This window comes from Vanellus vanellus, assembly GCF_965231255.1.
Source record: "Vanellus vanellus genome assembly, chromosome: 2".
Lineage (NCBI taxonomy): Eukaryota > Metazoa > Chordata > Aves > Charadriiformes > Charadriidae > Vanellus > Vanellus vanellus.
Genome location: NC_138906.1, coordinates 118,925,416 through 118,953,396, shown reverse-complemented (window position 1 = coordinate 118,953,396; position 27,981 = coordinate 118,925,416). Strand labels below are relative to the sequence as shown.

The 27,981-nt window shown below is 40.1% G+C and overlaps 1 protein-coding gene across 1 annotated transcript; it reads left to right on the top strand.

Moving 5' to 3' along the window:
* Positions 1 to 69: 69 nt before the first annotated feature.
* Positions 70 to 27,981, top strand: NPC1 (NPC intracellular cholesterol transporter 1; the record flags this gene model as incomplete). Its single annotated transcript, XM_082499125.1, has 25 exons — positions 70 to 153; positions 7,259 to 7,381; positions 8,644 to 8,750; positions 9,345 to 9,520; positions 10,555 to 10,722; positions 11,351 to 11,600; positions 13,576 to 13,652; positions 14,318 to 14,688; positions 15,092 to 15,318; positions 15,876 to 15,976; positions 16,963 to 17,065; positions 18,025 to 18,214; positions 18,626 to 18,808; positions 19,524 to 19,638; positions 20,462 to 20,589; positions 20,678 to 20,818; positions 21,399 to 21,488; positions 21,602 to 21,792; positions 22,567 to 22,682; positions 23,246 to 23,375; positions 23,771 to 23,971; positions 24,851 to 25,082; positions 26,145 to 26,258; positions 27,036 to 27,198; positions 27,859 to 27,981. The coding sequence occupies 25 exons, from the start codon at positions 70 to 72 to the stop codon at positions 27,939 to 27,941; spliced, it is 3,864 nt and encodes a 1,287-aa protein (XP_082355251.1). The 3' UTR covers positions 27,942 to 27,981.

Below are 27,981 nucleotides of genomic sequence, written 5' to 3'. Positions count from 1 at the left end.
TTCTTCACCGCCTCTCGGTGACTGCGGCCGAGAGCCCTGCCGGCCCCCCGCACCCCTGCCTGCGCCGCCATGGGGAGCCTGCAAGGCAGCCCCGGGCGGGGCGGCCTCGGCCTGCTCGTCTTCCTCTTCCTTCTGCTTCTGTCCCCCGTGCGGGTGAGTCTCTCCCGGGGGAGGCCGGGCCCCCCGGCACCATTGGGAGGAGAGGGAGGGAGCAGCGGGCGTCCGCCGTGAGTGAGCGGGGTCCCCGCCGGGTGTTGCTTCAGGGCGGTGTAGGGGGGGGACGGACCCGCGGTGGCTCCCCGCGCTGCCTGGAGCCGACGGTCTCCCAGGAGGGGAAATGCGCTGAGGGAGGCGGCTGTCCCGTCAGCCGCCAGCTGCGAGTTAAGCCGGTGGGCTTGGGGCGGCGCGAAACTGAAGTGTGGTACCGGCGTGTGCTGCCCTCCGTGGGGCTCTCCCACCCCTTTTCCCCTCACTCCGCGGCTCGGTGGCGGGCGGGACGGCGCGGTGACACAGCAGGCCCGCCTTGCCAGCACCTGCGGCGCGAAAGCGGGGCGTGCTCGGGCTCGGCAAACTTCAACTTCTGCCCAGTCAGTCCCTAGCGCCCTGCTGTTACCGCAGGCAGCGGCGGCAGCTGCCCGGGATGCCGCGTTCCTGTGGTGTGCCCTGGTTATGCAATGCCCGGTGCATGTGAGTAGCCATCCAGTCACATGTTGGTGCAGAGGCTTGCGTGTGTCCTCAGTGTCTGCTTCGGTTTGCTCAAGAGTGTTTTTTATGCTAGGTGACAGCTTGCTGGAAGTAATAGGCTGTGTGTAGCAAGAGCTGCTATTTATTGATGCGCCAATATTAAGACCACGCATTTCCTTAAAATTGAGGACTAGAATAAGTTGGACATCTTGGTACTTTAGGAAAAAATAGTGTAAAACCTTTGCTCCTCTCTTTTCTGTCACCTTTTGTTTATGCTGTAGTCCAAGATAGGAGTGAAATACTCCACATTCCTCTGGACAAACAAGGAGTGTCTTGTAAGCCTTAGTAGTGGCTTGGTGGTTGTGTTTATTTTTTCCTCTCTAATCAACTTGGAAACATACTTTCTAGGTCCGGTTTTATGCTTAACCCTTTTTAAACTCACAAGTTTCTCATTCTGTGTGTGTTCTGAGGTTCTCCTATCCTCTTCAAACAACCTTTAAAGAGTTTGAACAAAAAACTAGGAATTCATTTGTTTACTAAACAATCAGCTTCTCCAGTGATAATAATGACTCATGATCTCCAGGTGGGTATGTAATGGACTCCACACCTTATCAAGACTCTTTTATAATGATCTTGGAGGGTGAGATACCATCTTGTAGTAATGAGGTGTGTTCTAGGCTGGTAAGGAAATTACAAGACGCTTTCCTTTAGGTGATGGAAGGATACTGAGCTAAAGGAACTTGAAACAAGTTCCCCTAAGATGTAGGAGATCCTTGTAGAGGGTGTGGCTTTGTGGTTCACAAGAAGTAAACATTGCAAAATGACTTTAAACGTGCAGGTTTCAGTTTTGTAAGACAGCAAAACTTGGTATTTTTTTTTCCGTTAACTCTTATTTACAGCCTAACACTCCACAAATTGGACCTTGATATCTTTCAAGTTGGTCCTTCAATTAAACTGGTTGCAGAAGAGAAACTTTGTGAAGTTGAACCTGTTTTCTCACTTAAGTATACTGGCAGTCTGATGTTTTTATGCTTTTGGTTGTGTAGTGTATAAACCAAAATGCCATATGTCATGTTTCTTCTTTTTAAAGAAGTCAGTGGACTAGAGTGGCATTTCAGTTTGCAGTCCTTCCATTATGTATGCTTTCACAATGAACTTGAAGTGTTCAGCCTGTATAGGATGCATCTTTCACTCTGAACAGTGCATGGTACAAGACTTGTGCCAGCTAGCCTGTTACTAGTTGATAGTTAACTACCCATTAATGCCATCCAAGAACTATGTTGAAAATCTCTGCTCCTTTAGTCCTATTTCTGAATGTGAACTTACAGGAGGGTGAAGTCTTAAAACTGTTCTTATTCTTTTATGAACATCCTGATGTACTGGATGGCATCTTGTGTGCAGCTGTTTTGGTTGATCCCGGTATAATTATACTAAAACACAGGCTGTCAAATTAGCGGCTAAGCATGGTTGGATACTGGTTTCCTATCAGCAACTGGGATCCCAAGCTGTAGGATATATTTGTTTCTGAAGTCCTATGGGAAGATGTTAATGGCAGGTGCTGCTCTGTTTCAAACTTGCCAAGTGGCCTTCAGTGCAATGTTACCTGACCTTGGGCACAAAGTTATGAAATGCCTGCGTGGAGCAACTTGCTTGGCAGGGATGGCAATGTGGCTTCACAAGATGGTAACCACTTTACTTAAGTTACTTCCTGGAAAATCAGGAGTGACTTGTTCATAGTCTTTCTGGATGGAAAGTGAGGCTGCCACCTTAGAAGGGGAGAGCTGACTGAAGGGGATGGCTGGTAGAACTGAACAGTACTTTGCTGGGTAGTAGACAAAACAATCTAAGTGTTGTGTGTTATTACTCTTCCCCTGCAGGGCATCAGAGGTATTTTTGGTGCAGATGGCCTTAGTTGCAGACAGCTGCTAGTCTGGGGCTCTGTGCTTTCTGATCATGCATGCATGCAGTAAGTGTGTCTTTCCCAATAAATCATTGTCAGCTAACAGCAGCTTGCTCCCCAAGATACAGAACTATTACCATTATTGCACCTTTCTTTTCCTACTTGACCTAGACTTTCCTGTGACAGGTGAAGTGTGCTTGGATAACTCCAGAACTGGGGCTTTCTTTGCCTGACCAGGAGTAGCTAATGATTTTCTGGCTGAAAGGTAACAGTCCATTACCTATGAACAAAGGAACAAGAGGAGCTTGGCAGTCAAAGCTTGTCTCTGAATTGGCTACCTCTGAACATGTTACTGAAAGAGGCAAAGTAAGAGTAAGAAGGAAACTTCACAGGTTTGATTTAGTCTGTGGGCATCCTCTCATAGGGAGGGCTGTGAGGTAATGTGCAACTTCTGGGGCAGATCTGCAAACTTGAGCTGGTCCCCTGTTTTCATAAACCAGTCTTGCTGTTTATTGAGGGTAATGTGGTATTATTTTTCCCTAGAACTCAATTTCTCAAGCTAGTGGGCAATATCAGCTATTAAGTGTGAGGTGGACTAGATACTAACAGGGGTGGTGGGGGGAGGTATGCTGTTTCCTGGAATCTTTCTTCTTGCCCTTCAAGATCCCAGATGTACCATCCTACATGAAGGAAGGGGAAACAGCTGTATCTGATGCTGTTGCCTTTTGCATGCATTAATAATCTTAATTTGGAGAGCCAAACAATGTTCACTTGTCATCTGGTATTTGCAAGACTACAAGTAGTTGCTGTTTCTGTATACAATGTCATCATTGTTCTTTGTCTGCTTAACAGCTACATAATCATTGTTGGTGATGGCTAATGTTGCTGGAAGCATTGAAGATTATTGATTTGTTTCAACATGCAGTTGAAGAAACTCGGACTGAAGTAAATGTGTTTATGATCTGTTGGAACACTAGTTTTATTACAAATAAATGATAATGGCTGAGAACCAGAAAGCTGTAATAGAACCTTTGTAGAATGCTAATAGGCATGAAATGTCCATACTTGCTTGTGTGGAAGTTCTTTATTAGGGTTCCTGGAGCTCTGACCTGAGGTGAAATTTCTCTTCAAACAGAATACGTCTACCAGAAGTAGGAATACACTTCTTCTGGACGCTGGGGATGTACTGAAGGCTAATGTTTGTGTACTGCCTGATAGTTTCTATGCTGTGCTGGGGGCAGGACAGAACAGGCTTAATGTAAGGTTATGTTGCTATTGCTTTGTAAAGTACTTGGGAAAGTCCGATTTTAAATATGGAACATTTAGTAATGTGATATCTAAAAAAATAACAAAAGCAACCCTATTTAAGTCTTATGGAGTATCTTGCTTTGTTTAGAAGGCAGTTGGGTTCAATATAGTGTTCCTCTGTTAATTTAGGGGCTAGGGGGGCTTTTGCCCATTTAAGAAAGGTGATTGTTCACGCAAATCTTAGTGACTCAAAAGTCTGACTCTGCAAGCAGTTAATTGTGACCTATTTACAACCACAGTGACTCATCCCTATCTCTTCCTAGCAGTTTAGGAATGTCCTTCTGAAAGAATGGAAAGAGCAAAGTACTTGTCTTATTCTGTAACTTAATCTAGTTTTTACTAGAGGGTTTTGGTGGGGAAGAACTTCAAGCTAGATCTTATCAGTGGTAGTGGAGTAGTTACATAGTTACTTGTAGTATCCCTGAATACTGTCTGAACCCTAGGGACCAGCCCTCTCGCATATTTTGTGGCTGACTTGGTGATGAGCATGCTATTGACTTGTTAATGTCTGAGAGCTATGTTCCTGACTTTAGGCTGCTGACTTCGAGTGATCTGGTGGTTTTTAGGCTTATTGACTTTGTTCAACCACTGTAAATCAAGGATCACCAAAGCTTATGGATTCAGAGGAAAAAAAAATCGGACTTTTACAGTGAGAATCTGCTAGGTTATGGCATAAATCTTAGGTTGCCTCTGAAATTGAATTCTTGGTGTTAATACTGAAATAGTGTTCAAACTTGGCAGTTCTAGGTCCAAGTGCTCTTCTAGTAGTTCAGAGTAACTGACCTGTTCAGCTTTTCTAAACAGGCTGAAAGTTTGTTTTTTCCATTGTAGGTTTTATCTTTTACTTCAGTAATATGGTTCTAAATTCTTTATTCAAATGACAAGTGTAAACTAACGCTAATCCAAAACACCTCATCTTGCTTCTTGTGTGTTTAACTGAATGATTTTTGGTGCATGACCAAGTGTCATGTGCAAGTAAGTTGCTTTATGCTTTCTCCTGAAAACGATGGCGAAAAGCCTTGTAAGTAAATTCATAGACATAATGCAGCTTGTGTTTTATTTTGTATCTGTGTAGTTAAAACCAAGGAAGTGTTACCTTGAAATACAGATAACGTTTTTAAAACAATAGAACTATCAGTCAGCCTGACATAGCTGAAATTTACTGTAAGCTTTTCTATGTAAGAAGTGCCCTGATAAGTGGTTTGGTTTTTTTGGTGGTGTTTTGGGTTTTTTTTTTGTAACTACTAAAACAAAGTTATACAAAGTTTACAAAGTTACTGTGAACTAGCATTACTAGTTTTACCACACTTTCCACTCTGGAAGAAGCTATGTATTTCTGAAAACAGTAGGTTGATAATTTTGTGGGGTTTAAAAATTGAGAAGTGTTAGATAACAAGACTTAATGAAGCATAGAAAACATTTGGGTTTGTGTTTTGTTGTGGTGTGTTTTTTTTTTTTTTTTTTTTTAGAAAGTGTTCATAGAAAGTATGATTACAAACCATTCTAGACTAAACATGGAAGCCAGCCTGATACCAAATAAATACCTAATTCTGTTCTCACGGGCAGTAGTAAGCTGCTTGAAATTCTTTGCCCTTTTGCAAGAATAACAGTGAATCTGTGCTATCTCTTGAAGAGATGATTAATTCACTTCTAACACCGGTACATCAAACATTAAACAATCTTCTTTCCCCACTAGTAGATTGTTTGCTATTAAAACTGAGGTATGCAGTTGTGAGGAAGCAGAGGTGGAGATAGCAAGATTACATTGTAAATTTCTTCATGCATCAAATTAGTTTCTGTAAATAGTCTCCAAGTTATGAGAATTTCACTTTTTGGTTTATGCTGGTGTAAAACATTCAGTGTTTACAAATGCAATCTTAAGGGGTGGTTTCCAATGTGCATGTAAGAATATGGTGATACTTGGTGATCTGGACGAGTGGTACTTAAAGTGACTTTTGGACCTGGCTTATAGTGAGTAACTTTGAATCGGGCTATGTTGTAGGTTGAGTTAAAGGAAAAACAATTCTAGCAGGTCAGGTAAACAGGTGATGGTTATTTTCCCAGATTTAAAACAAAACAAAACAAAAAAATTACTGATGTACTTTTTGAAGAACTGTCAGTGTTGTTCAGCACAAAAATGGATGTTGTGGAGGCATTGTAATTCTGGGTAGCTCTTGGGTATTATGAATACAGCCTTTCAGGGGCCTCTCTGGTCAGTAAACAATATTATTCATGGTCAAGCACAAAGCGCAGCAGTCTGTCCTTGCAGTGTAAGCATATGGTGTTTTTACAAATGCTAGGTCAAGGTTGTTCAGGAGATGAAAATAGGTAATTTATCTCTCGAACTGTATCATGCAAACTTCTGACCAGAGCTGGCAGAAGTGTAGTAAATGTTTGTGTAGTTTGCTTTCCACTTGCAGCCCAGGTGCATGGGAAGACCTTGGAGCTGTCTTAAAGCTTTTGCTGTAAATAACTTTTGTTATTGCAAGTGTTAATTTTCAGAATAAATACTTTGGTTTAGCATTTCGGATGTCTCACTGTCAGTACCACTGAACAAAAGTACAAGGCGTGCAAGGTGCTATTGTCCTCTTTCAATTTCCTTCCTTTATTTTATGCATGTAATAAATAACTGATTTCTGAATTTTTCAATAGTCCCTTAAATTGAAGCATATTTAAAATGAGATTTGAAGCTTTTTTTTTTACTTAGCACCTTAAGCCTATATAAATGTTGCATGCTTAGGCTTGAAAGTGGTGATGAAGAGCATCCTTTGAGATTGACAATACATGGCATTCTGTGGCAAGTGCAGAGCTGTGATGTTCTGCTTCAGAATTCTCTTTATGCTGCTACTTCCTCAGTTTATCACTGCAAGTGACTGAGTTTGCAAGGATTAAAAGGTGGCAGAAGGAACCGAAATATTGCATATAAGCAATGCACTTCTCTCTATGTACACTGATGCACGTGCTCTAAAGTGACAGTTCAACCCACTAATCATATGCTTTGTCTTGCATGAACAAATTATTTTCTGCATTGCCTTATGTGTGGGGATGCTTTTCAAGTATTGATTTAGGCTTTTCTTAAGTCACTTTTGTATTGGGTCTTAACTATAGTTGGTGCACTTCCTGTTTCTAGGCTAGGCAAGGAAGGGTGGGGTGCTGAGCTGGACATCAGTGGTGATGTGCACAGTGTCAAAACCACATGCTTTTGTTAATGGGTGTTTTAGGCCGTATATGCTGATGTTTAATTGAGCAGGAAGTTATCTAATCTGGATTGTAAATTACTTTTGGAATGGTAGTACATATATTCTACAGTAGCTGAGGAATTTGGCAACTGTTCCTTGCAGTTAATCAGTTATCTTATGTGATTAGGTACTTCCACAACTGTGTGTCTGGTATGGGGAATGTGGAATTGCTTCTGGAGACAAGAGATACAACTGTGCATATAATGGACCACCAATAGCACTACCAGAGGATGGCTATGACTTAATGCAGGTAAGCTTCTTATGGAGGTCTGCTGCTAAAATATAGCTCCCCTACATTTTAGAGTTCTGTCTTGAGTTCTGTTGGACCTGCGCTATGACCTGAAGCTCTCTCGTCCTAACTTGATGAGAAAGTCAGCAGGTTATCTCTGATTTCTCAGGTGCAGCTTGTAGCCCCGACTGTGTGAAGGTAATATACCTCAGTTTCTGTTCAGAGGTATGAAAAGTCTCCAACACGTGATTACAGGCTTTCACAAACATATGATTGCTTCACTTACCTGCATATTTTCCTCACACGTTTGAGCACTCTTTAGTCAGACTGTTCTTTTAGGACTCTTCCAAACTACAATACATTCTGCAGTTATGCACTTCTGATCTCTAAAGGACAAGACTAAACTGTGTTTTCCATCAAATGATCATTCCTGATCTCTTCCTTAAATAGGAAGGCAGTAACTGACACTTTGTCCAAGTTTGCTCCATTTGAATAAGTTCTCTCCTTAGCTGTGCCCAGTGTGAGACCGCATTTCTATATCTGGGCTTTAGCTATCAAAGTGAACAAAACCAAAGTCAAAATAGTGTTTGTGGATTTGATTCACAACATAGGATGATGTTGCCAAACTTGCCTTCTGGCAGATAGTTCAAAGCTTTAACGTGTGAAATAACTATAGAGTTAAACAATGGTTTGGGTAGTGGAAGGTGTGACTTAAATATGTAAGTGAGTTAAGTACTGTTTTGTACTGTTTCTGAAGACTTAATACACAGTTCTTGTATGTTACTATCAGTTATACTTGTATTAAATGCATTTGTCTCTTCAATAAACTGAACATGAAATAGCTCTTCCAGGTAATCAATGATTTTGTGGTTTGTGGCTTGCCTTCTGAGACTTTAGAATCTGATACTATCCAGAAGGTATACTAGAGGATAAGCTGCAGGAATACTTTCAACTTGGATAAACATGTGTTGTTGTCTTACTAATAGACTCTCAAATACTGTTATCTTTCTATATATAGACCCTGGTGACTAAAGATCATCTGAAGGAGCTTTTTAAAAGGAAGTGATGAGTTGAATAAAAGAAGTGATTCTTCTCCCTATTCTCTAAAGAATCTCGTTGGCTAGACTGATTTTTTTTTTTTTTTTTTTTTCTATGCATCTCCCACAGCAACAGCTACTGTCTTCTGAGATATGCAGTAGCAGAATCCATAACTATAAGTTCTGAAGTCTTAAACATGCTTTTTCCTTCCTCTGCCCCTGATCTCAATACTGTTTTTATTTAAGGAACTCTGTCCAGGTTTATTCTTTGGCAATGTTAGCACTTGCTGTGATGTTCGTCAGCTTCAGACTTTGAAAAACAACTTGCAGCTGCCTCTGCAGTTTCTCTCCAGGTATGCTAATGAATGGCAAAACTAGAGCTTTGTAACATAATAAGAAAGCACATTAAGACTCTTCTGTTGAAGTAGACTGCAGAAAACTTGGTAGTTTCATTTAAATGCTTATTGGAGCAAGCTCTTGGAGAGACTTTCTCATCCATATCAGGAGGCTTTAATTTCATGAAACAACTGCTTGTGGTCTGGATTGAGTTAGTTGGTAGAATACACATTACCTTCGTTTGTCTCAAGCTACTGTATTTGTAATGAAGGCTTCAGAAGAGGGTGACATAAAGTACTGTTCAATTTCCGTGTTCTAATAGAAGTCTTCCTGCAAACAGCATTAAAGTTTTCCTTCAAATTCTTCTTGTATTTGCTATTTGAGGTAGGCAATTTCGCTAGGAAGGAATTATGTTGATGCTACTGATGAGTAATAAGCAATTTTAAGCACAAGCTAATATTGTATTGCAAATGAAAAACTTGCAGAATTTAAATACTTTTTTTTCCTGTCACTCTGAGCAGAATGTGTATGCTTGCTGTGTAGGTCAAATCAAATATGCCTTGCATCTTTACCTCTTAATCTGATTGCTGTTCTTTGACTTTCCTACCCAGATGTCCATCGTGTTTTTACAACTTGATAAACCTTTTCTGTGAACTGACTTGCAGTCCCTATCAGTCTGACTTTTTGAATGTTACAAGCACCATACCTTATTATGATCCAGTTTTAAAAGAGAACAAAAGTAGCATTACAGAGCTGCAGTACTTTATTGGAGAAAGCTTTGCAAATGGTGAGTAAACAGCATGTTAATTTTATAGAATCATAGAATGGTTTGGATTGGAAAGGACCTTGAAGATCATCTAGTCCAACCCGCCTGCCATAGGCAGGGATACCTCCCACTAGACCAGGTTGCCCAAGGTCATGTCCAGCCTGGCCTTGAACACCTCCAGGGATGGGGCCTCAACAACCTCTCTGGGCAACCTGTTCCAGTGCCTTACCACCCTTAAAGTGAAAAAGTTCTTCCTAATGTTTAATCTAAACCTGCCCTCTTCCAGTTTAAAGCCATTCCCCCTCATCCCATCGCTACATGCCCTAGTAAAAAGTCCTTCCCCAGCTCTCCTGTAGGCCCCCTTTAGGTACTGGAAGGCTGCAATAAGATTTCCCTGGAGCCTTCTCTTCTCCCGGCTGAACAGCCCCAACTCTTTCAGCCTCTCCTCATAGGAGAGGTGCTCCAGCCCTCGAATCATCCTCGTGGCTCTCCTCTGGATATGCTCCAGCAGGTCCATGTCTTATGTTGGGGACTCCAGAGCTGGATGCAGTACTCCAGGTGGGGTCTCACAAGAGTGGAGTAGAGGGGCAGAATCATCTCCTTTGACCTGCTGGCCACACTTCTTTTGATGCAGCCCAGGATATGGTTGGCAATTCAGTCTTTGTACACTTTATGCAGAAACCTTTAATCAAGTTGAGACACTAGAAAGTTATATATGGCCTACAGGTCAGAAGAACCTTAAATATTTGTCATAACATTCCCTGAAAGGAACTTTATATTAAACTCATATTTACTGAAACAGTAAAGTAGGTTCTAGTGTAATTCAGATTAAGGTGGCCTACTCAGAGTAAGATATCTGTAATAAAGCATTGCAGCCTTGAATACTGTAAATACAACTGAAAGCATCATTTCACTATCTTAAGATGTTGCCTCTTGAAAGCTATAAGCATGTTCTTTGAACTTGGCAAGTCTTTAATTATTGGAAATATTTGGAATGCTCACTCAAATAATAACATTGGTTTAATGATTCTTCTGTCTTCATGCACTCTTCCTAGCAATGTATAATGCCTGCAAAGATGTGGAGGCTCCATCAAGTAATGTTAAAGCACTGGGACTGCTGTGTGGGAAGGATGTCAAGGACTGCAATGCAACCAACTGGATTGAGTACATGTTTAGTAAAGACAATGGGCAAACTCCTTTCAGCATTATTCCTATATTTTCAGGTAAGAAACTGAATAGTCCTTGCCTTTGAAGCCTCTGTCAAAGACTATGTGCTATAGCTAGTATACTGAGTTGTTAAATAGCTGCCCAGCAATGAATGGCTGCAGTTAGAGGTTTTCAAAGCAATGTAAGATAATCAGTTTATCTTTTTACGTTTCTGCTTGGAAGTCATACTCTGCTTACTTTGTATGCAGCTTCTTGCTGTATGGATATCTCAAACTCATTAAGGCATGGACAGAGCTTAGGCAACTGGATAGCTTGTATTCCTTGGTACTACCCTGATTCTTTAGGATTTCTTTGTAAGGAAATCGTTACACATTTCGCAATCTGAACAGATGAGGGGGATGACAAATCATTGCTGGGATGATAGAAGTATGTGCTTATTAGTTTAACAGACTGAAGCGTTCTAAAACATAACCAGTCATTTAGTTAGTAGAAAACTGCAAGTAGTCTTACCTGCTGTGGAAAAGGCAGTGGCTTCTTCAGCTTTAAGACCAAGCAAAGCTATTCTCTATATGGAAGCTCCTAGCCTCTAAAGGGTTAATGTGTTTAACTGGGAAGCTTGTGTTGTGAAGGTCTGAATTTTTACCAGGGTAGTAAACTGGCTTTGCAACTTGTGATTTGTTGTAGATGTTCCTGTCCATGGAATGAATCCTATGAACAATGCTACCAAAGGCTGTAATGAGTCTGTGGATGATTCGACAGGACCATGCAGCTGTCAGGACTGTGCAATTGTTTGCGGTCCAAAACCTCAACCCCCTCCATTGCCTGCTCCTTGGCTTTTGTTTGGTTTGGATGCTATGTATGTCATCATGTGGATCTCCTACATGGGATTTCTACTCATATTTTTTGCACTAGTTTTTGGAGTCTGGTGTTACAGGTAAAGCATTCAAAAATGCTCAGCTCTGAAAGTCAGTTGCCTTTTCCCTGAAAACTTCCTTTGCCCAGGACAGAATGCTTATATCTCTACTTCTTCACCCAGCCAAAAGTCATGTTCTGTGGCAGATGCTTATACTTACAGGGAATGTTCTAACAACTAAAGCCGTGTGGTAGAAAGTGAGCGCAGAAGTTGGTTTAGTTGATGTGCAACTCTACAATTGTCTGTAGCTACAGGATCAAATACACAAATCAATAACTTTCATAGCAAGAATTCGAGAGTATGCAAAAGTATGGGGAAATGCATATATCTGCTTCATCTGATTGACATTAAGCCTTTGTGGTAAAGAGTAAGGTCTCAGTTCAACTGTGCCTGTTCTTGGATGGTATACATTAAGATACCAGAGCACTGCCTTCCAGGAGCAGTGAACTGCCTTTGTGCTCAAATGTCAAACTTCTCTGGAAGCTGTGGGGTTTTACAGTGCTTTAAGACTGGGTCAGTATGCTAACAAACCAACATCTTGGAGAACCCATATGACTAAGTAAAAATGCAGTCCTGTTCTCGTCTTCAAATTACTTGTTCCCTAAGTTTTAATTGGAATGAGCTAGAAAATTCAAGCGATGGAGAGGGCTGTTTACCACATGCAGTGTTTTGTTAGTCTCCATTACTTCTGGCTATTGCTAAACACTTTTTTGCACGTGTGACACACCATACTTTGTCAGGAGATGTGGCTGAGTGGGAAAGAATCAACTAAAAATTTAAGTTAAAGATAATGGGATTGTAGGAACTCAATTCAGCATCAGTGGGAGAGAGAAAGATCTAGTATTGGCAGCAACATGGAATCATAACATAGTTTTCGTGCAGTCTAATACTTGCAACAAAACAATCATTGCAGTATTGCAAATTAAGTAATGAATACTTTTCCTGAGTCTCCTGTGTTGAAAAAATCTAAATTGAAGCTTAGCTTCTATTTAGTTAATGGTATTTTGTAAAGTAAGGGGCAGCAAGCTGGCTTCTTTGCGCTATGTGATACTTACTAGTAAAGTGCATAAGTAACTGAAGCTGTAAATGCGTTGGTGTGGGTGTGCTAGCAATCTGGAGCAGTGGAAACCTATTAGTAATTCTTTAAAGCGTTTTCCAGAGGCTTTCACTATCTAATATTGTTAAGTATAGTGGTACCTTTCAGTACAACTTTAATATTGTTCAATTATAATCAGGAATCTGAAATTGCTGTATAATAAGAACTAAATCTGTGTGGAAGAGGGTAGTGGGTATGACAAACTTATGACATGCTCAGCAGCCTTATCTCACTGGGCAACATGCATAGCAAACTACATGAAATGGTAAGGGTGTTTCAGCTGTCTGGTTCATAGCCCAAAACATCCTGCCATAACTGGAGGTCTGATTAGATTACCCTGAGGAGGCTATTGAACTTATCTCCTGCTCTGGGTATTAGGAATGAGTATAAACAATTTACCTATATCTAAATGTTCTGTGCTATAACTGCTTGTCTTCAGGACAGGAACAAAGTACCCTACTTTTCTTTTTTCTCACTTGACCCTTTCTTCATGTTTAGCAGGTGTAACTTAAGGAATTTGACTAATGAAGTAAAATATTTCTAATGTAGATATCTCTTGCAAATGTTTATCACCCTAAGTTATGACCAATTTAAATAGATTCTCTGTGCTGTTAATGCTGATGATCTTCTAAATATGCATAAAGAATGTATGCTTGATCCAAGCTGGAAAAGTTTATTAAGACAGCCAACATGAGTGTAAATTGTTCCAAAGAACCATAAAGCTGGAGACTGCTGTTCTTGAGTGGATAGGTGTAGGGGGAACATGGTGCCTATAGATTTTGGAGGAGTCAAATAGCAAATTTATTACTAATAATTCTTACTCTATTCTATTCTTACTGTACAAACCCCAAAAGATACACTTTTTGGGGATGCAGGGTAACATAGCTTTCTGTCTTGCAGGAGGCGGCACTTTGTCTCGGAGTACACACCAATTGACAGCAATATAACCTTTTCTGTGAATTCCCATCGTGACAATGGTATGTCTTGGATAAGAGTAATAGATTTATTGGAAACTCGGCTTAAGTGCATCCCCTTCCTGTGGGTGGGGTCTGGAATTTTAGCTTTGTTAGGCAATATAATTCATTCTTATGGGGCTTTATTTCAGTCTTTTAGCCAATATCTCTCTTCTTTCAGAGCAGTACTTAACCATATTTTGCTGGATGCTGAAAGCCCTGCTTTCACAGTTTATGGGTCTAGCTATGCTAATAGGAAGTTCTGGAGTGCTTTGTAGCTGGGTGTGAAGGGGACAACAACACTAAAATCAATTTGATCACGTTCTGACCCATCTATGTATCCGTTCAAAGCGTGCCATGAAAGAACTGTAGTTTAATTTGTGTAGCAGCTGAGGTAGCTCATTTTAATGCTTATGTATCTTTCAGCTGCTTCCTGCCTTTATTTGTTGTGCTGACAGCTGTCAAAGATAATTTTGCATTAGAAGGGGCAGTGTTAGGTACAAGCTGGTTTCTACCTTCTTGCCTTCAGTCAAGGATTGGTCCCTGGGTCTGACTGTCAGTGTAGACATAGCTTGTGGTGCTTACTACAAACAGAGCTAGAATAAAATTTCGTCTTTCCTAGTGGACTTCAAGAAAATGCTGCTTAACTGATTTCTCCAACATTTACTGTTTACTTCTTGCTCCTACAGGGAAAATTACCTGTGGTGAAAGGCTTGGTGAAAGGTTTGAAAATGGCCTAAGGATGACATTCACATCATGGGGGGCTTTCTGTGTCAGAAATCCACGTCCTGTTATCCTTTTCTCTGTGGTCTTCATTGCAATGTGTTGCTCAGGCTTTGTGTACGTTAAAGCAACTACAAACCCTGTAGATCTCTGGTCAGCCCCAAGCAGCCAAGCTCGCAAGGAGAAGGAGTACTTTGACACGCACTTTGGACCTTTCTTTCGTACTGAACAACTTATTATTCAAGCACCAAACAGTCATCCAGACACCTATGTGCCTTACCCATCGGGAGCAGATGTACCTTTTGGGCCTCCACTTAGCAAAGAGATTCTCCATCAGGTAATTACGACTTCCCAAGAGCAAAGACGTAAACATGTCTAACAGGTACAACCATATGGAGTTGGCTTCCATCTGTAATGCCGTGCATCCATCAAAGCAGTCACTAGATATTCGTATTAAAAATCCTAGTCTTACTATTAAAGCTTTTGGCTGAAAACCTTGTCTCTTGACCTCGTCTGTTAGAGGTAGACTTGCAAGCTAAGTCCCGGTAAGTATTCTTAGTGTGAACACAGAAATAATGATATTTAGTCACGTGCTTCTATTGATGTGTGCCACTCCTGTTGGAAGCTTACAGGAATATAGCATGCACTTAAGTCCTGTCTTGCAATGGAAATTCTTTCTTGTGCTGCTCTTAAACTATGGTTTGGTTTGTTATTTTGTTGGTTTTGGTTTTGTTTTCAAGGTGCTGGATTTGCAGGATGCTATTGTCAACATAACTGCTTCTTTTGACAATGAGACTGTAATGCTAAAAGACATTTGCCTGGCTCCTCTTGCTCCCTACAACAACAACTGCACTATCCTGAGTGTACTCAACTACTTTCAGAACAGTCATTCTGTACTAGATCACGCTGTTGGGGATGAGTTCTTTGTCTATGCTGACTACCACACTCACTTCTTATACTGTGTTCGGTAAGCAGTATGATTACATGTTTTTCCAGGCCAACTAGGTCTTTGTCTTGCTGGCAAACAAAACTAGCTAGTTTTCGCTGCCCCCTTGAACCTTTTCTTACTCCTTTTTAAACTCGCAATACTATGTGGAACTGCAGATTAGTACAGATTGCTTCTGTTTCTTTGTCTTGGTACTTCAGCAGGAGTTGCATTTTAATCAGTTTTCAGGCGAAGCATGGTTTGGTGCAGCCACTGGGTCTGTTTTACCTTAACTGTGTTTCAAACACTTCTGAGAAATAGAATTCTGATGCAGAAGACAGTTTCTGAGCTTTCACTTCAGTTTATAGTTCAGTTGGGTAGATGCCACTCCTTGTCTGGGAAGCTATAAGGAAGACACCTTAAAACTGTATTTAAATTCAATACAAACATAGCACAAGGGCAATGTCTGGCTAGCAGTCTTATCTCATTTCTTTCTTGATAGTCAGTTATAACACAACTGCTTTTTACTCTTTTGTCCTGTGGTGCTGTCCCTTAGTTGTCAAGCAGAAGCTAACAATTATTGCTGGTGATCTCTTTAGGGCTCCAGCATCACTGAATGACACAAGCTTTCTTCATGATCCCTGCTTAGGAACATTTGGTGGACCTGTATTTCCATGGCTGGTGTTGGGGGGATATGATGGTAGGTGGCAAACAGTGTTGTAGTTTAATTCTTGAAAGTACATACTTGTGTGCTACCTTTGGCACCAAAGGTGCATTTTCATTCAACACGTGTTTAAATGCACTTCAGAGAAGCTGGAGTTTTGTTAAACTTGCAGTAATAAGGGTATTTTAAATAACTTTTCAGTAGATCAGTGCTGGCATTGGAAGCATCAAATGCAAGCAGTCTACCTCCAGAGTAGTCTATTGCCAGAACATACTTGTCTTGTTGAGAAGTATGCAAGTGTTCAGTCTACTTTGGGCCTGCTAAAGGATCTTTAGTTTTTGGAGACTAGATACTTCATATCTTTATCTCAAGTTGACATGCAAAACGTGTATTCCAGCTTTTGACTTAAAGTTTTGTTACTGATCTGACAAAGCAGTTAAGAATAGATTAAGATGTTGACTAGGAAAACCCTTTCATAGTTATTCTGAAGCCAGAATTTTGTTGAGGCAATTTATCCAATTAAACATAATTTGATAAATACATCAAACACAAATGTACTAAAACAGCCCTTGAAGGCAAGCACTTGATTAAACTGTAGATTGTTGTACTTGCTTTGAGTAAAACCTGAGTAAGCAAGTGGCACCATGTTTAAGAAACTACATCCTGTTATCTCACTAGATAGAAAGTCATAAGGGCTGGTTATATAGTAGCCCATTGTCTAACCATGCAACAATTGAATGTTGGGGTGCCATGAATGTGGTAAGTAATAAATTATTACTTTTGAATACAATCTGGAGTGCTTATTAAGTTCCGTTCTTATTGCAGTAATATCTATTCTTATTTCAGCAGGTTTTTTTGAGGACTCAATGTTCTTTAAACAGATTGCATTTTACAGAGCTGTGGGGATGGGTTTGCTTTGGACAATGCTAATTTTAAACTTCATTGTACCTGTGTACCTGCCTATACTGGAATGTAAGCTTTATTTTGTAATGCCTAATATTTTTTTTTTTCCTATTTTATAGATGATAACTATAATAATGCTACAGCTCTTGTTATTACTTTTCCTGTCAACAACTACTACAATGACTCAAGAAAGCTAATGAAAGCCTTGGCATGGGAAAAAGAGTAAGTAGGCTTCCTGTATTCTGAAATGCGTACATTACTTAAAGCAACCTTTAAATGTAGATACATGAAAAACACCTGTACTGCACTGACAGTTTCTCAGTATAACTATGGGGATGTTTTGAGAAGCAGCAAAGCCTGTTAATAACAGACTATACCGATCATAAGACTTTCACTTTATCTGGCATACTTCACTTCCTTTAAGGAGATAGGTTCTGGTCTTGTTAGTGACCATCTAGTCCAGTAGTACTTGCTGATAAGTAATTTTAGAAAGGATTTAATATATTTAACTTTGGCTAAAATTACACAGGAAGAGTCTCCAGTCTGCTGGACCGCTACCACCAGTGGAAAGGTCCAGCATTATCCTGTAATTCTTAAACTGTAATTTTTACAAAAGTCTTCCAGATAAGGATCTAAAGCTTTCACCCCTTCACCATCTTGAAGAGCTGATGTTGGCTTACACAGGCCAACTGCTCTGGCTAACAGTTTAGTTGCGTACTACTAGAAAGTCTGAGACTTAAGTACAAGTATGACTAGTGTCGACTTGTTACAAGCACCTCGCTTCAGTTAGGGGAACTGAAATAAGGGCAAATAAATTGTTCGAATACTGTAACGAAGCTGCAGTCATATTATGTGCGTACTTTTAGGTCTAGCTTTGAGGGAAAACTGCACTTGTACTTTGAAATAGTTTGTGTATGCAAAGTATCTTGTCCTCAAATTCTGGAGAGAACGCGGAATGTATTTCAGCATAGTGTATTTCTAGTGCTTGGAGTAGAGTATGTGCTTGGATGTGTAGTCAGCATCCTGCTTTTAAAAAATAGGAAGGTCCCTCAAAGTACTGTTTGGCCTCAGTGCACTCTTGTACCACACATATGACTTAAATTTGCCTTCAGTGGACTTCCAGATATTTCTAATACTAGATGTTTTATCCTTTAAAGTGTGACTGACTTTTTTTCTTTTAGGTTTATTAACTTTTTGAAGAACTATGATAATCCAAACTTAACTATATCATTTTCTGCGGAACGGAGTATTGAAGATGAAATCAATCGTGAAAGTGAGAGTGATGTTGGCACTGTGTTGATAAGCTATATTGTAATGTTTGTGTACATCTCCATAGCTTTGGGACGTATCCAGGGCTGTAGAAGACTGCTGGTATGTGTATAGTTCTTATTGCTATAAACACTGAAGCTACAGCTTGCTGACTGTTTTTTCTTAGCTTTAAGTGACTGAAATGTTTTTGCAGACTGCTTGCATTCAATCTTATCTTTAAAACATTGAGTATTCTTGGGCAGGAGCTAGGGGGAGCATTGTCCTTCTTGTCATACTTGACAATTCTTGTGCTTTGTGGCCTCAACTGAGTCTATTTTCACTTGAGATATGCAGTTAACTTAAGCTTTAAGGCTCGTAGCCTCAAGTTTTTTTTCATACCTGGATCTTCAAAAGAACCAGAAAAGTAATCTTTCTACTAACTACACTAAATATAAGAATATGTTTTTTACCTTTGTTATAATCTGTCCTGTGTGATGATGCTGGTTTGGTTGACAGTCATTACAACTTTTTTAGGTGGATTCAAAGATCTCCCTGGGAATTGCAGGCATCCTGATTGTACTGAGCTCGGTGGCATGTTCTATAGGCATTTTCAGCTACTTTGGAATCCCACTGACACTGATTGTGATAGAAGTAATTCCCTTCTTGGTGCTGGCTATTGGGGTGGACAATATTTTCATTATAGTCCAGACACTTCAGGTATGTATTCTTTTATACAGACTCTCCTAAATGTGCCTGTTATCTTTGAAGGCTGTTAACTTGGCACAGAAGTTCTTTTGGCATTCCAGTACTCAGCCCAGTCTGACCAGCTCTGGACTCTCTCAGGATATCTAGTGGTCTTGAAGAGAGGCAAGATTATGTGTACCCCAATCCTCCACAAAAACAATAAAGCATCTGCTTTTTCTTACTGCTGGCTGATATCAAGCTCTGGTCCACATACTAATGATGTACAAATTAATAATAATTTTAACATCCTTCTCTGGTAGTTGTAGAACTTGACTATTTTGATCACTTGTAATTCTCGTGTATTGTGAGCAGTAATCATGGACTAAACTACATGCTTTGGACCAGGGACTTCTGACGTTAAGGCTTAGTGGGTAATCGGCTTTGTAATTTGACAGGCTCAATAACCCACTGAAACTGGCACTGCCCCTGGCAAGTGTGTAGTTTTGGCTGAAGCACTGAACTTGCTTCTGTATTTTAAGTTTGAAGCAAGGCAACAAGGGATGCTCATGCTGCTTTTGTACTAGAGAATCTCTGTTGTGTTTTTTTTTTTATCTAGCTCATGTTAAGGCAGTGAAAATGATAAAAGATAGATTTAGATGATTAAAAGTTGGTGGTTTCTTTAAGCCACATGAAAGCACTTTCTAAAGTACATGATTCCTAATTGTAATAAATTATTACCTTAAAACAGAGAGATGAACGCCTCCAGGGTGAAACTCTAGATAAACAGATTGGCAGAGTCTTGGGAGATGTGGCACCCAGTATGTTTCTCTCATCTTTTTCGGAGGCTGTGGCATTCTTTCTTGGTAAGACTTCTTTAATATTTGATAATAAGGGCCTTATCATAGCTGCCTGTTGCAAGAATAAATGCAAAGGTAAAATATAAAAACAAAGGAAGAATTTTTAGAATAAGTTTGGACTTGTTCATTGCTGTAACAAGTTTAACTTGACCTTTGCTGAGGATAGGCATTTTAGTACTTTGAGACTGGCACAGTTAAAAAGATGTAATTCTCAATCTGTCAAGCTCTTCAGCTTGAAAGACTGGAGCTTTTTACTGATTTGTAGTGACTGACAAGACTAAATTTGACTTCAGTAATGTATCAAATGTCAAGGTGTATTAAGTCCTATACTGCGATTGGTCATCTTGCCACTGCTTGGAAAAATGCCCTTATGACACGTTATGTTTGAGGTTCAATCTTACAGTATGTGTTAGAGGCATGTCTTATGCTGTTACCCTTCAAGTATGAATCAGCCTGCTTTCATAATGAACTTATTTACTGAGAGTGTAATTTGCCATTGGTTCAACTTGCATTCAGTGGTTTAATATTGAAGCAAGATCTTGCTTGGCAGCACTCCTTAACTACTCTCTTACACAGCAGCCTGCACAAGACTAGTAACTTTAGAATTGAGAAATGTCTTAAAGCTTGTCACTTTGCACAGCCTTAATGCTGTCAAACAGGTCAAAGACAGCAGTTATAGGCAGGCTTATATCAGCTGTTTTCTTTACTCTGAAGAGAAGGGCTCTTTGTCCTTCTATAAAGCTAGCACAAACTGGATATCTATTTAGAAAATGCTCATGCATTTCTAAGAGAAGGGAGCTTGCTTAACAAACTGGGTCACTTCCTTCAGGAACACTGTCTACGATGCCAGCGGTTCGCACATTCTCCCTTTTTGCTGGAATGGCTGTGCTCATAGACTTTATTCTTCAAGTCACTTGCTTTGTAAGTCTCCTGGGCTTGGATATTAAGCGTCAAGAGGTGAGTATAAATGCACATGTAACTGCAGTGTAATAGGGATGGCTTCTTGTGTGGAACTGTATAAACCTGGCATTTAATCCATTTTCAGAGGAATAGACTGGATATTCTGTGCTGCATCAAGAGCAATGAAGAAATGAGTGGAGTTCAGCGTTCAGAGAGCATCTTATTTTTGTTCTTCAAAAATCTGTATTCTCCATATCTGCTTATGGATTGGATGAGACCAATAGTAGTATGTATACTCTGTTTAAAGTAAATAGTAATCTAAACTTGAGCGAAAGTGTAGTGAGCCTGAAGATCTAAATACTGAAGAGAAATCTACAACTCAATGAAATAAATAAAGCTTTTAGTATTTTGCTTTCAGCATTAGTATTGGAATAAGCTTTTGTAACTACAGGTGTATTTCTAGTAAGTAGAGGCTTGATCTTGAATTGCCAAAAACACAGATTTAAGAGTTGCTTTACTGACAATCAAATCACTTTGGGCGTATGTCAAAAATCATCACGTGTTGGCTCCTACACTGCATTAATCTAGAGTGTTGTTGCTGAATCTGTGATACAGTTTGAGGTTACTATGCTTATTTACAGAAGGTGTTTCGCATATCTTTCACTGCTGCCTTCTAAGTATAAATTTCCCCTTTCAGCTCGAAAGGGAGCTTTGAGTAGCTAGGTTTTAGGTTTGTACTACACCTGTGTAGCATACTTAAACTAGAGCCTCTTTCTATTATTCCTTTTAACTTAACAAATTACTTCTATTGCTTGTTGTTTCTGCACAGTTCCACTTCCATGAATTTGCTTTTTTTTTTTTTGCAGATAGCAGTGTTTGTGGGTGTTCTGTCATTCAGCACAGCAGTTATGCACAATGTAGAGATTGGACTGGATCAGTCTCTCTCAATGCCAGATGTAAGTCTTAAGATCATGTTGCTCTTCAGCAATTTGTGGCTGAACTGAAACCTTGATACCTTGTTGTACTACCTGAACATTATGTAATAATAACTCAAAACTTTCCTTTTAAGGACTCCTATGTAATGGATTACTTCAGCCAACTCAGCAAGTACCTGCATGCAGGTCCTCCTGTCTACTTCGTCCTAGAAGAAGGGCACAACTACACCTCTTTGGAAGGGCAGAACATGGTGTGTGGTGGAATGGGATGTAATAATGATTCACTTGTCCAGCAAGTCTTCAATGCTGCAGAAATTGGTAGCTAGTAAGTTTTTCATACTTTTTTCTGCATAATCACATGGAAGAGATGTAGCTGACTGGTGTGTCCTTTTAATTTAGCTCAGGCTCAGCTGTTGATTGTACAACTGCACTATTGTACTTGCTTTATACTGTGGTTGGGGGGAAGGGAAGAAGCTGTGGCAATCTCCTAGAATGAGGCTAAAACCTGTCTGGACTGGTGGGATATATTCATTTACTTGAGTTTGGAAAAGGGGCTTGATCCTTCAAGGAATCTGGGAGGGGTAGGAATTAAAACTCATGAAAACTTCTCAGTATGGTTAAGCTCTCCTAGAAAATTACTTGCATGCTTCGCTTCTAAACTTGGTGGATAAATTAGCCTAGCCTAGTAAGGCTAAGCAGGAATTGTATCTAGAGTTTGGTACCTAACAACTGGAGAAAGTCTTTCCACTGTAGTTCAGTGGTTTTACTTTAGCCTAACTGAAGGAGAAGCCTTGCTTGAAAACTGAGGCAACAATATCTGGAATAAGATGGGGCATAGAGTGGACAGGGGAATGGATAGCCGAGCTTGGCAGTGGAATTTGAATGCAAGGAAAAAGCTCCTGCTGTTTGTTAGCTGCAGTGTTATGAGTGAGACTGGCTCCTGGATGGGGTACCAGAGCAGGGGACTTATATGGAGAGCTAAGTAGCTTGGGCCAGAATGAGTTGACATGGTGTAAGTCATCACTGGAGAGATCAAGGGATGTGTTCTGGGCTGAAACATACAATTACTGATGATGGATATGTTACATTATTTTATTAGCACGAGGATAGGCTATGCCCCATCATCCTGGATTGATGACTACTTTGACTGGGTGAAGCCGCAGTCATCCTGTTGCAGAATCTACAATACCACTGGACAGTTCTGCAATGCTTCAGGTATCAGCATCCATCTTGTTGCTAGGGGATTAGCTTGGTTTATAAGTTCTACAGCCAAAACATTTTATCATGGTGTGAGTGAGGTGAATAGCTGTGAGCAGGCACCTCTTGAGTTGCCCTCTAATTTGTTTGAATTGCTGTTTTGGTGAACTTAAATATTCTACTGGAATCTGCAGGCTGAAGATGGTTTATCTAGACAGCAAATGTAATGAGTATTCAAAAAAAAAAAACCAACTTGTTATAAAAATGTTGATCCTTCTGCTAGTTTCATTAGCGCACGCAAGCTTAGTGTTCTATTTTTGTTCAGATCCTTCAGTTTGGTATTGTTCTCATCGGTCTAATGTAGATAGTTCACAAGTGACAGTTCTCTGGTAACCCTTGCCTTAGTAGAAATAAACAAAGGGCTACAAATTTTATACAGAGTTTAAGGTCTGATCAATTATTTTATCAGAAAAAATGCTTTTTATGGAATTGTATCCTGTAGTGTTGCAAGTCAGAAGCTATTAGTGTTAGAACAAAGAATTCTTGAACCTGCAGCTGACCTTCTTCCTGTATTTTTTCAGTTACTGATCCATCCTGCACTCGTTGTCGACCACTGACTCCAGAAGGCAAGCAGAGGCCACAGGGCAAAGACTTCATGACGTTTTTGCCAATGTTCCTATCGGACAACCCTAATCCTAAATGTGGCAAAGGGTAAGAGCCATGATCTATATATCTTGCTTAGACCAGTGTGTCAAAGACATTTGCTGTGGAAGTGTGGCTTATGTCTGCAAGGGTGGATATCTAATGTCCTTCTAAAAGGCATACAAACATTGACATCTCACCTGTTATAGTAGTTTTCTGAAACAAAACCGGGAAAACAAATGCATCATCAACTAAATGGAACAGCAGCTTTCCCCTGTACAAAGAGGAACAACTTCTATAGTCAGTCTGTTCTAGTATATCCTGTGCGATCTTGAAATGTATTGTCCTCTGATGCTTTTGTCAGTTTTGGAAGCTGTTAGAAACACAATTTTAAGTTATAAAGCTAATACATTTGAATGGTACTCACTGACACTGACATATAAAATGTTACTATGTTTATGTAGAGGACATGCTGCGTATAACTCTGCTGTCAACTTTATAAACAACAAATCTGAGGTTGGAGCTACTTATTTTATGACTTACCATACTGTACTGAAAACATCATCTGATTTTATTGATGCTATGAAGAAAGCTCGGATGATAGCAGATAACATTACTGAAACCATGGGCATCAAAGAGAAGAACTACCGGGTGTTTCCTTACAGGTATGCTTAGATCTTTCTTGCCTTAGTGACAAATACTTAACTTGAGGAACTGAGAAAAAGTACTGGTGAATAACACCTTAGAGATTTGAGTTTTGTCTTACAGGAAGAGAGTTTTGTCTTACATTCCAGAGACTCTGGAATGTCTAGTGAAACTACAAAAATACAACTTGCATCCACAGCACTAACTTCACTTTACTGTGGTTGATAAGTAACTTAAATCAAGAAACCTGTCCTGTACCATAAAGGTAGCTCTGGCTTCAGCTTGGACACTTCCTAGCTTTCATAGTAGGGTTTAATAGTTCTAGCTTAAGCAGATATGTCAACCTGGGTTGTTGCAAGCGGTGATGTGAATGTATTGACTTCAAACTTATTTAAACTTAAAGCGAAGACAGCAGTGATGTCACGTACTACTTGTCTAATCCTTGCATAATTCACATTAACAAAAGACTCTGTATAAGAGTACCCCAATATAATTGAGTTGGAATTGGTATCTGCACAGCTGAAATAATAATGTTTCTGCTTCAAAGAATCCTATCCATCCTTATGGTCTGACTGCATAATGAATCAGTTCAGACCTGCAATAGTTCCTGCAGATACCACAATCAGCCTGAGGAGTTACCTTCTGGCAACTACTGCAGCTGCTTATACTGAAGTGTTGGAATTACCCTGATGTCCAGATACAACCTTTATTTGAAGCATTAGTGAAGAGTTGTCATATGCCAGCATTCCATAGGAGTCATTCCACTGATGCTAGGAAGCCATTTCCTGTTGGTGACTCCTATAAGGGGGAAACTTCTTTTATCCTTTGGACAGAAGCTAATCTAATATTAGCATGTAACAAGGAAGATGGCTAACTACAACTTCTGTTCTTTTCCACAGTGTGTTTTATGTCTTCTATGAACAATACTTGACAATTGTGCATGATGCTATCTTTAACCTCTGCATCTCCTTGGGATCAATATTTTTGGTGACAACTGTGCTGCTTGGTTTTGAAGTATGGGCTGCTGTTATAGTTTCAATAACTATTGCTATGATAATCATCAACATGTTTGGAGTGATGTGGCTCTGGGGCATCAGCTTGAATGCAGTTTCATTAGTAAATCTTGTCATGGTAAGTTAACAAGACATCCCTCTGCTTTTGGTTCAAGTCTTGAACACTTCTGTGTATCTTATGTATATATTCATCATGCCAAATAGTATTTTCTCTTAAACTTTGACAGGCATGTGAACAGTAGTGGAACTATCTTAATATGTCTAGATGCTGTGTAGAAAACAGGTTTATTCTGACAGCTAGTCCTAGAACTGGTAAGATACAGCAATTGAACTGTAAGCTATACTGCATCTGGTGGTGGGTCTTTTCTGTTCTGCAGCAACAGTTGTATTGCTACTATATAATCTAGGTGCTGTTGCACATCAACAGAGGCTCTTCACACCTAAGGTAAGGACACGTACGTTAGTGCTAAGGCTTCTGCTGTATTTATGTGCTACAGAGTAGATCTGTGACTTGCTAGTGCCAGCACTGTTCTTCCATAAATGGAAACCACTTGTGCAGAGAGTGCCTTGGTGAAACACTCCAGAACTTAGTCACTAATAGCTGAGTAGCTTACCTTGCTCTCCAGAGATTTACTGCAGATCTGAGAAACTTGTGAGAGTCAACTGGTGTTCCATCTTACAACTAGACATATGTTCATGCAAGTCTACCTGCTAGATAAGTCTAAGATTTGCCAACTATTCAATCAGTGTTATAAATGACTACTTAAACAGCTTGTTTTTAAGATTAAACTAAAGTGTTAAACTCTGCTGAATCTCTATGGTATCAGATCAGCATGTATACTCAGTGGTACTCTAAAGCAATGTTATTGTAGGTAATAACTGTAAACCAATTTTAGTGTTCATGACATGCACTGTGTTGAAGCCAGCTTTCTTCAACATCAAGAAACTTTTGTTCTCCAAAACAATCTTATGTTCTGATTCCTATTTAATCAGATTAACTGTCCATTAGTAATGACTGGTAGTAAAATGCCACACAGTAACCACATAATGCTGAGCTTTAACCCCGGGAACTGAACACAGCTGCTAGAACCTCTCTAGCCCATTTAGAGTTCAGAGTAGAGACCTTACATGAAAATATCATTTAGATGACCACTTGGTATGTTTCTTTTTATCTCTCTAGAGTTGTGGTATTGCTGTGGAATTCTGCAGTCATGTGACAAGAGCGTTCACTGTTAGTACTAAGGGCAGTAGAGTAGAGCGTGCAGAAGAAGCTCTGTCTCACATGGGCAGTTCAGTAAGTATCTAACTGTATGGGGGGAAATGAGTAGCCAAGCTACAACTTTACAGATTATGCCAATATCCTTAAGCCATAAGGATGGCCTTGCCTTTTCTTTTTGGAATACTTGATTAAAACTCTTAAAGGTCAACCTAGGGTTCTACTAGTAATAGGGTTGATCAAGACTCAATTTTTAGTCTGATGGTGCTACTACGTAATAGTAGGGAACAGAGCTAAAAGCCTTAGCTGAACTAGTAGTTTGGATTAACCTTGAATTGTCCTGTTAAACTTTAAGTGCTTCTCTTTTCCAAATAATCAGAGGTGCTTAGGAAAAGTTGTTCTGAATATGGGATGCAACTGAAGCTTTGGGAAGGCAAGCAGGGCTCAGCATTTAGGCAGTACTGTCGTGTCACTTAGACTAAGATAAGCACCCTGGGTGGGGTTGGACTAGACTGTTCTGGTGATACATGTACTGGACCCAGGTAAGGGACTTCACTGGAATGCGAGTTACTTTGGTAATGACTTTCATCTGTATCTGCCTAAGTAAAAATAAAGCTAGGTGGCTGTGCAGATTAGAGTGGACTTTTAATCATACTGAGCCTGGCCTGTGGTGTCAGGCTCTAGCGGGACCAAGAAGTTGAACTCTTGTCCTGAGCAGGTCTTGGATTTGGTTCTAAGGGCTAACAGGTAAGAAGGTATACTGCATATAGGAGCCTCAAATTACATAAGAATTTTAGCAAATGTTAAATACTTAACGTCCTCCTTACCACTTAAACCCACTTTTTTTATTGACAGGTTTTCAGTGGTATCACACTGACCAAATTTGGAGGAATTGTAGTACTGGCTTTTTCCAAATCTCAAATCTTCAAGATATTCTACTTCAGGATGTACCTAGCTATGGTTCTGCTGGGAGCAACACATGGGCTAATATTTCTTCCAGTTCTGCTTAGTTACATAGGTAAGGTGTGAACGTCTGCTCTAATACACAATTCAAACCAAAATAGCGAGCTACCTGTGGACACTTTGCAACCCTTCCTATTTAATGGATAGAAAGATTAAAAAGCAGTACTCGAACATACCTCCGTCATTCAAGTAGCCAGTCTGTTGGAAAGCAAGGGTTGACAGGTGGCAGTGCAAGCTCACCACTACAGGCATGCTGAACTGAAGCAACCACAGCCTGCCCCACATGGTTGCACTGTGCTGTTCTTCATGGAGGTGGCTGTCTAAGCCCATATACCCCAACGGAGAGCAGCATGATTAATGTCTCCAAACCTGGGGACAGGATGGTGGGGGGAAGCAACAAGCGTTCCTGCATCTCGCTTTGCAGTAAAGGATGGTCCAAACACTGTCCTCTTGAATTTGGAAATTCATGTCTATGGTGTAGTTCTTCAAAACAGACTTTAACTGAGCCTTACTTAAAGGGGTTAAGACTGATGGGGATTCACCTACTGCCCTTGCTGCTGCTGCTGACAGCTATTAACAGCTGAGCAGAAGCATGTTTCTGGTCTCATCAATGTCAGGCTAGACTTAGACAACTAAGATCGTGCAGGCTTCTTGATGACGGACTGATCTGCTGTAATGTTGAGACTTCGGAATAACTCTGTTTTCTCTCATTCAGGCCCATCAGTAAATAAAGCTAAAACTCGTGCTGCACAAGAGAGGACCAGAGGTACAGAACGGGAGAGACTCCTCTACTTCTAGTTTTTAACAGTGTTCAGTGGACTCTATGAACTGTGGCTTA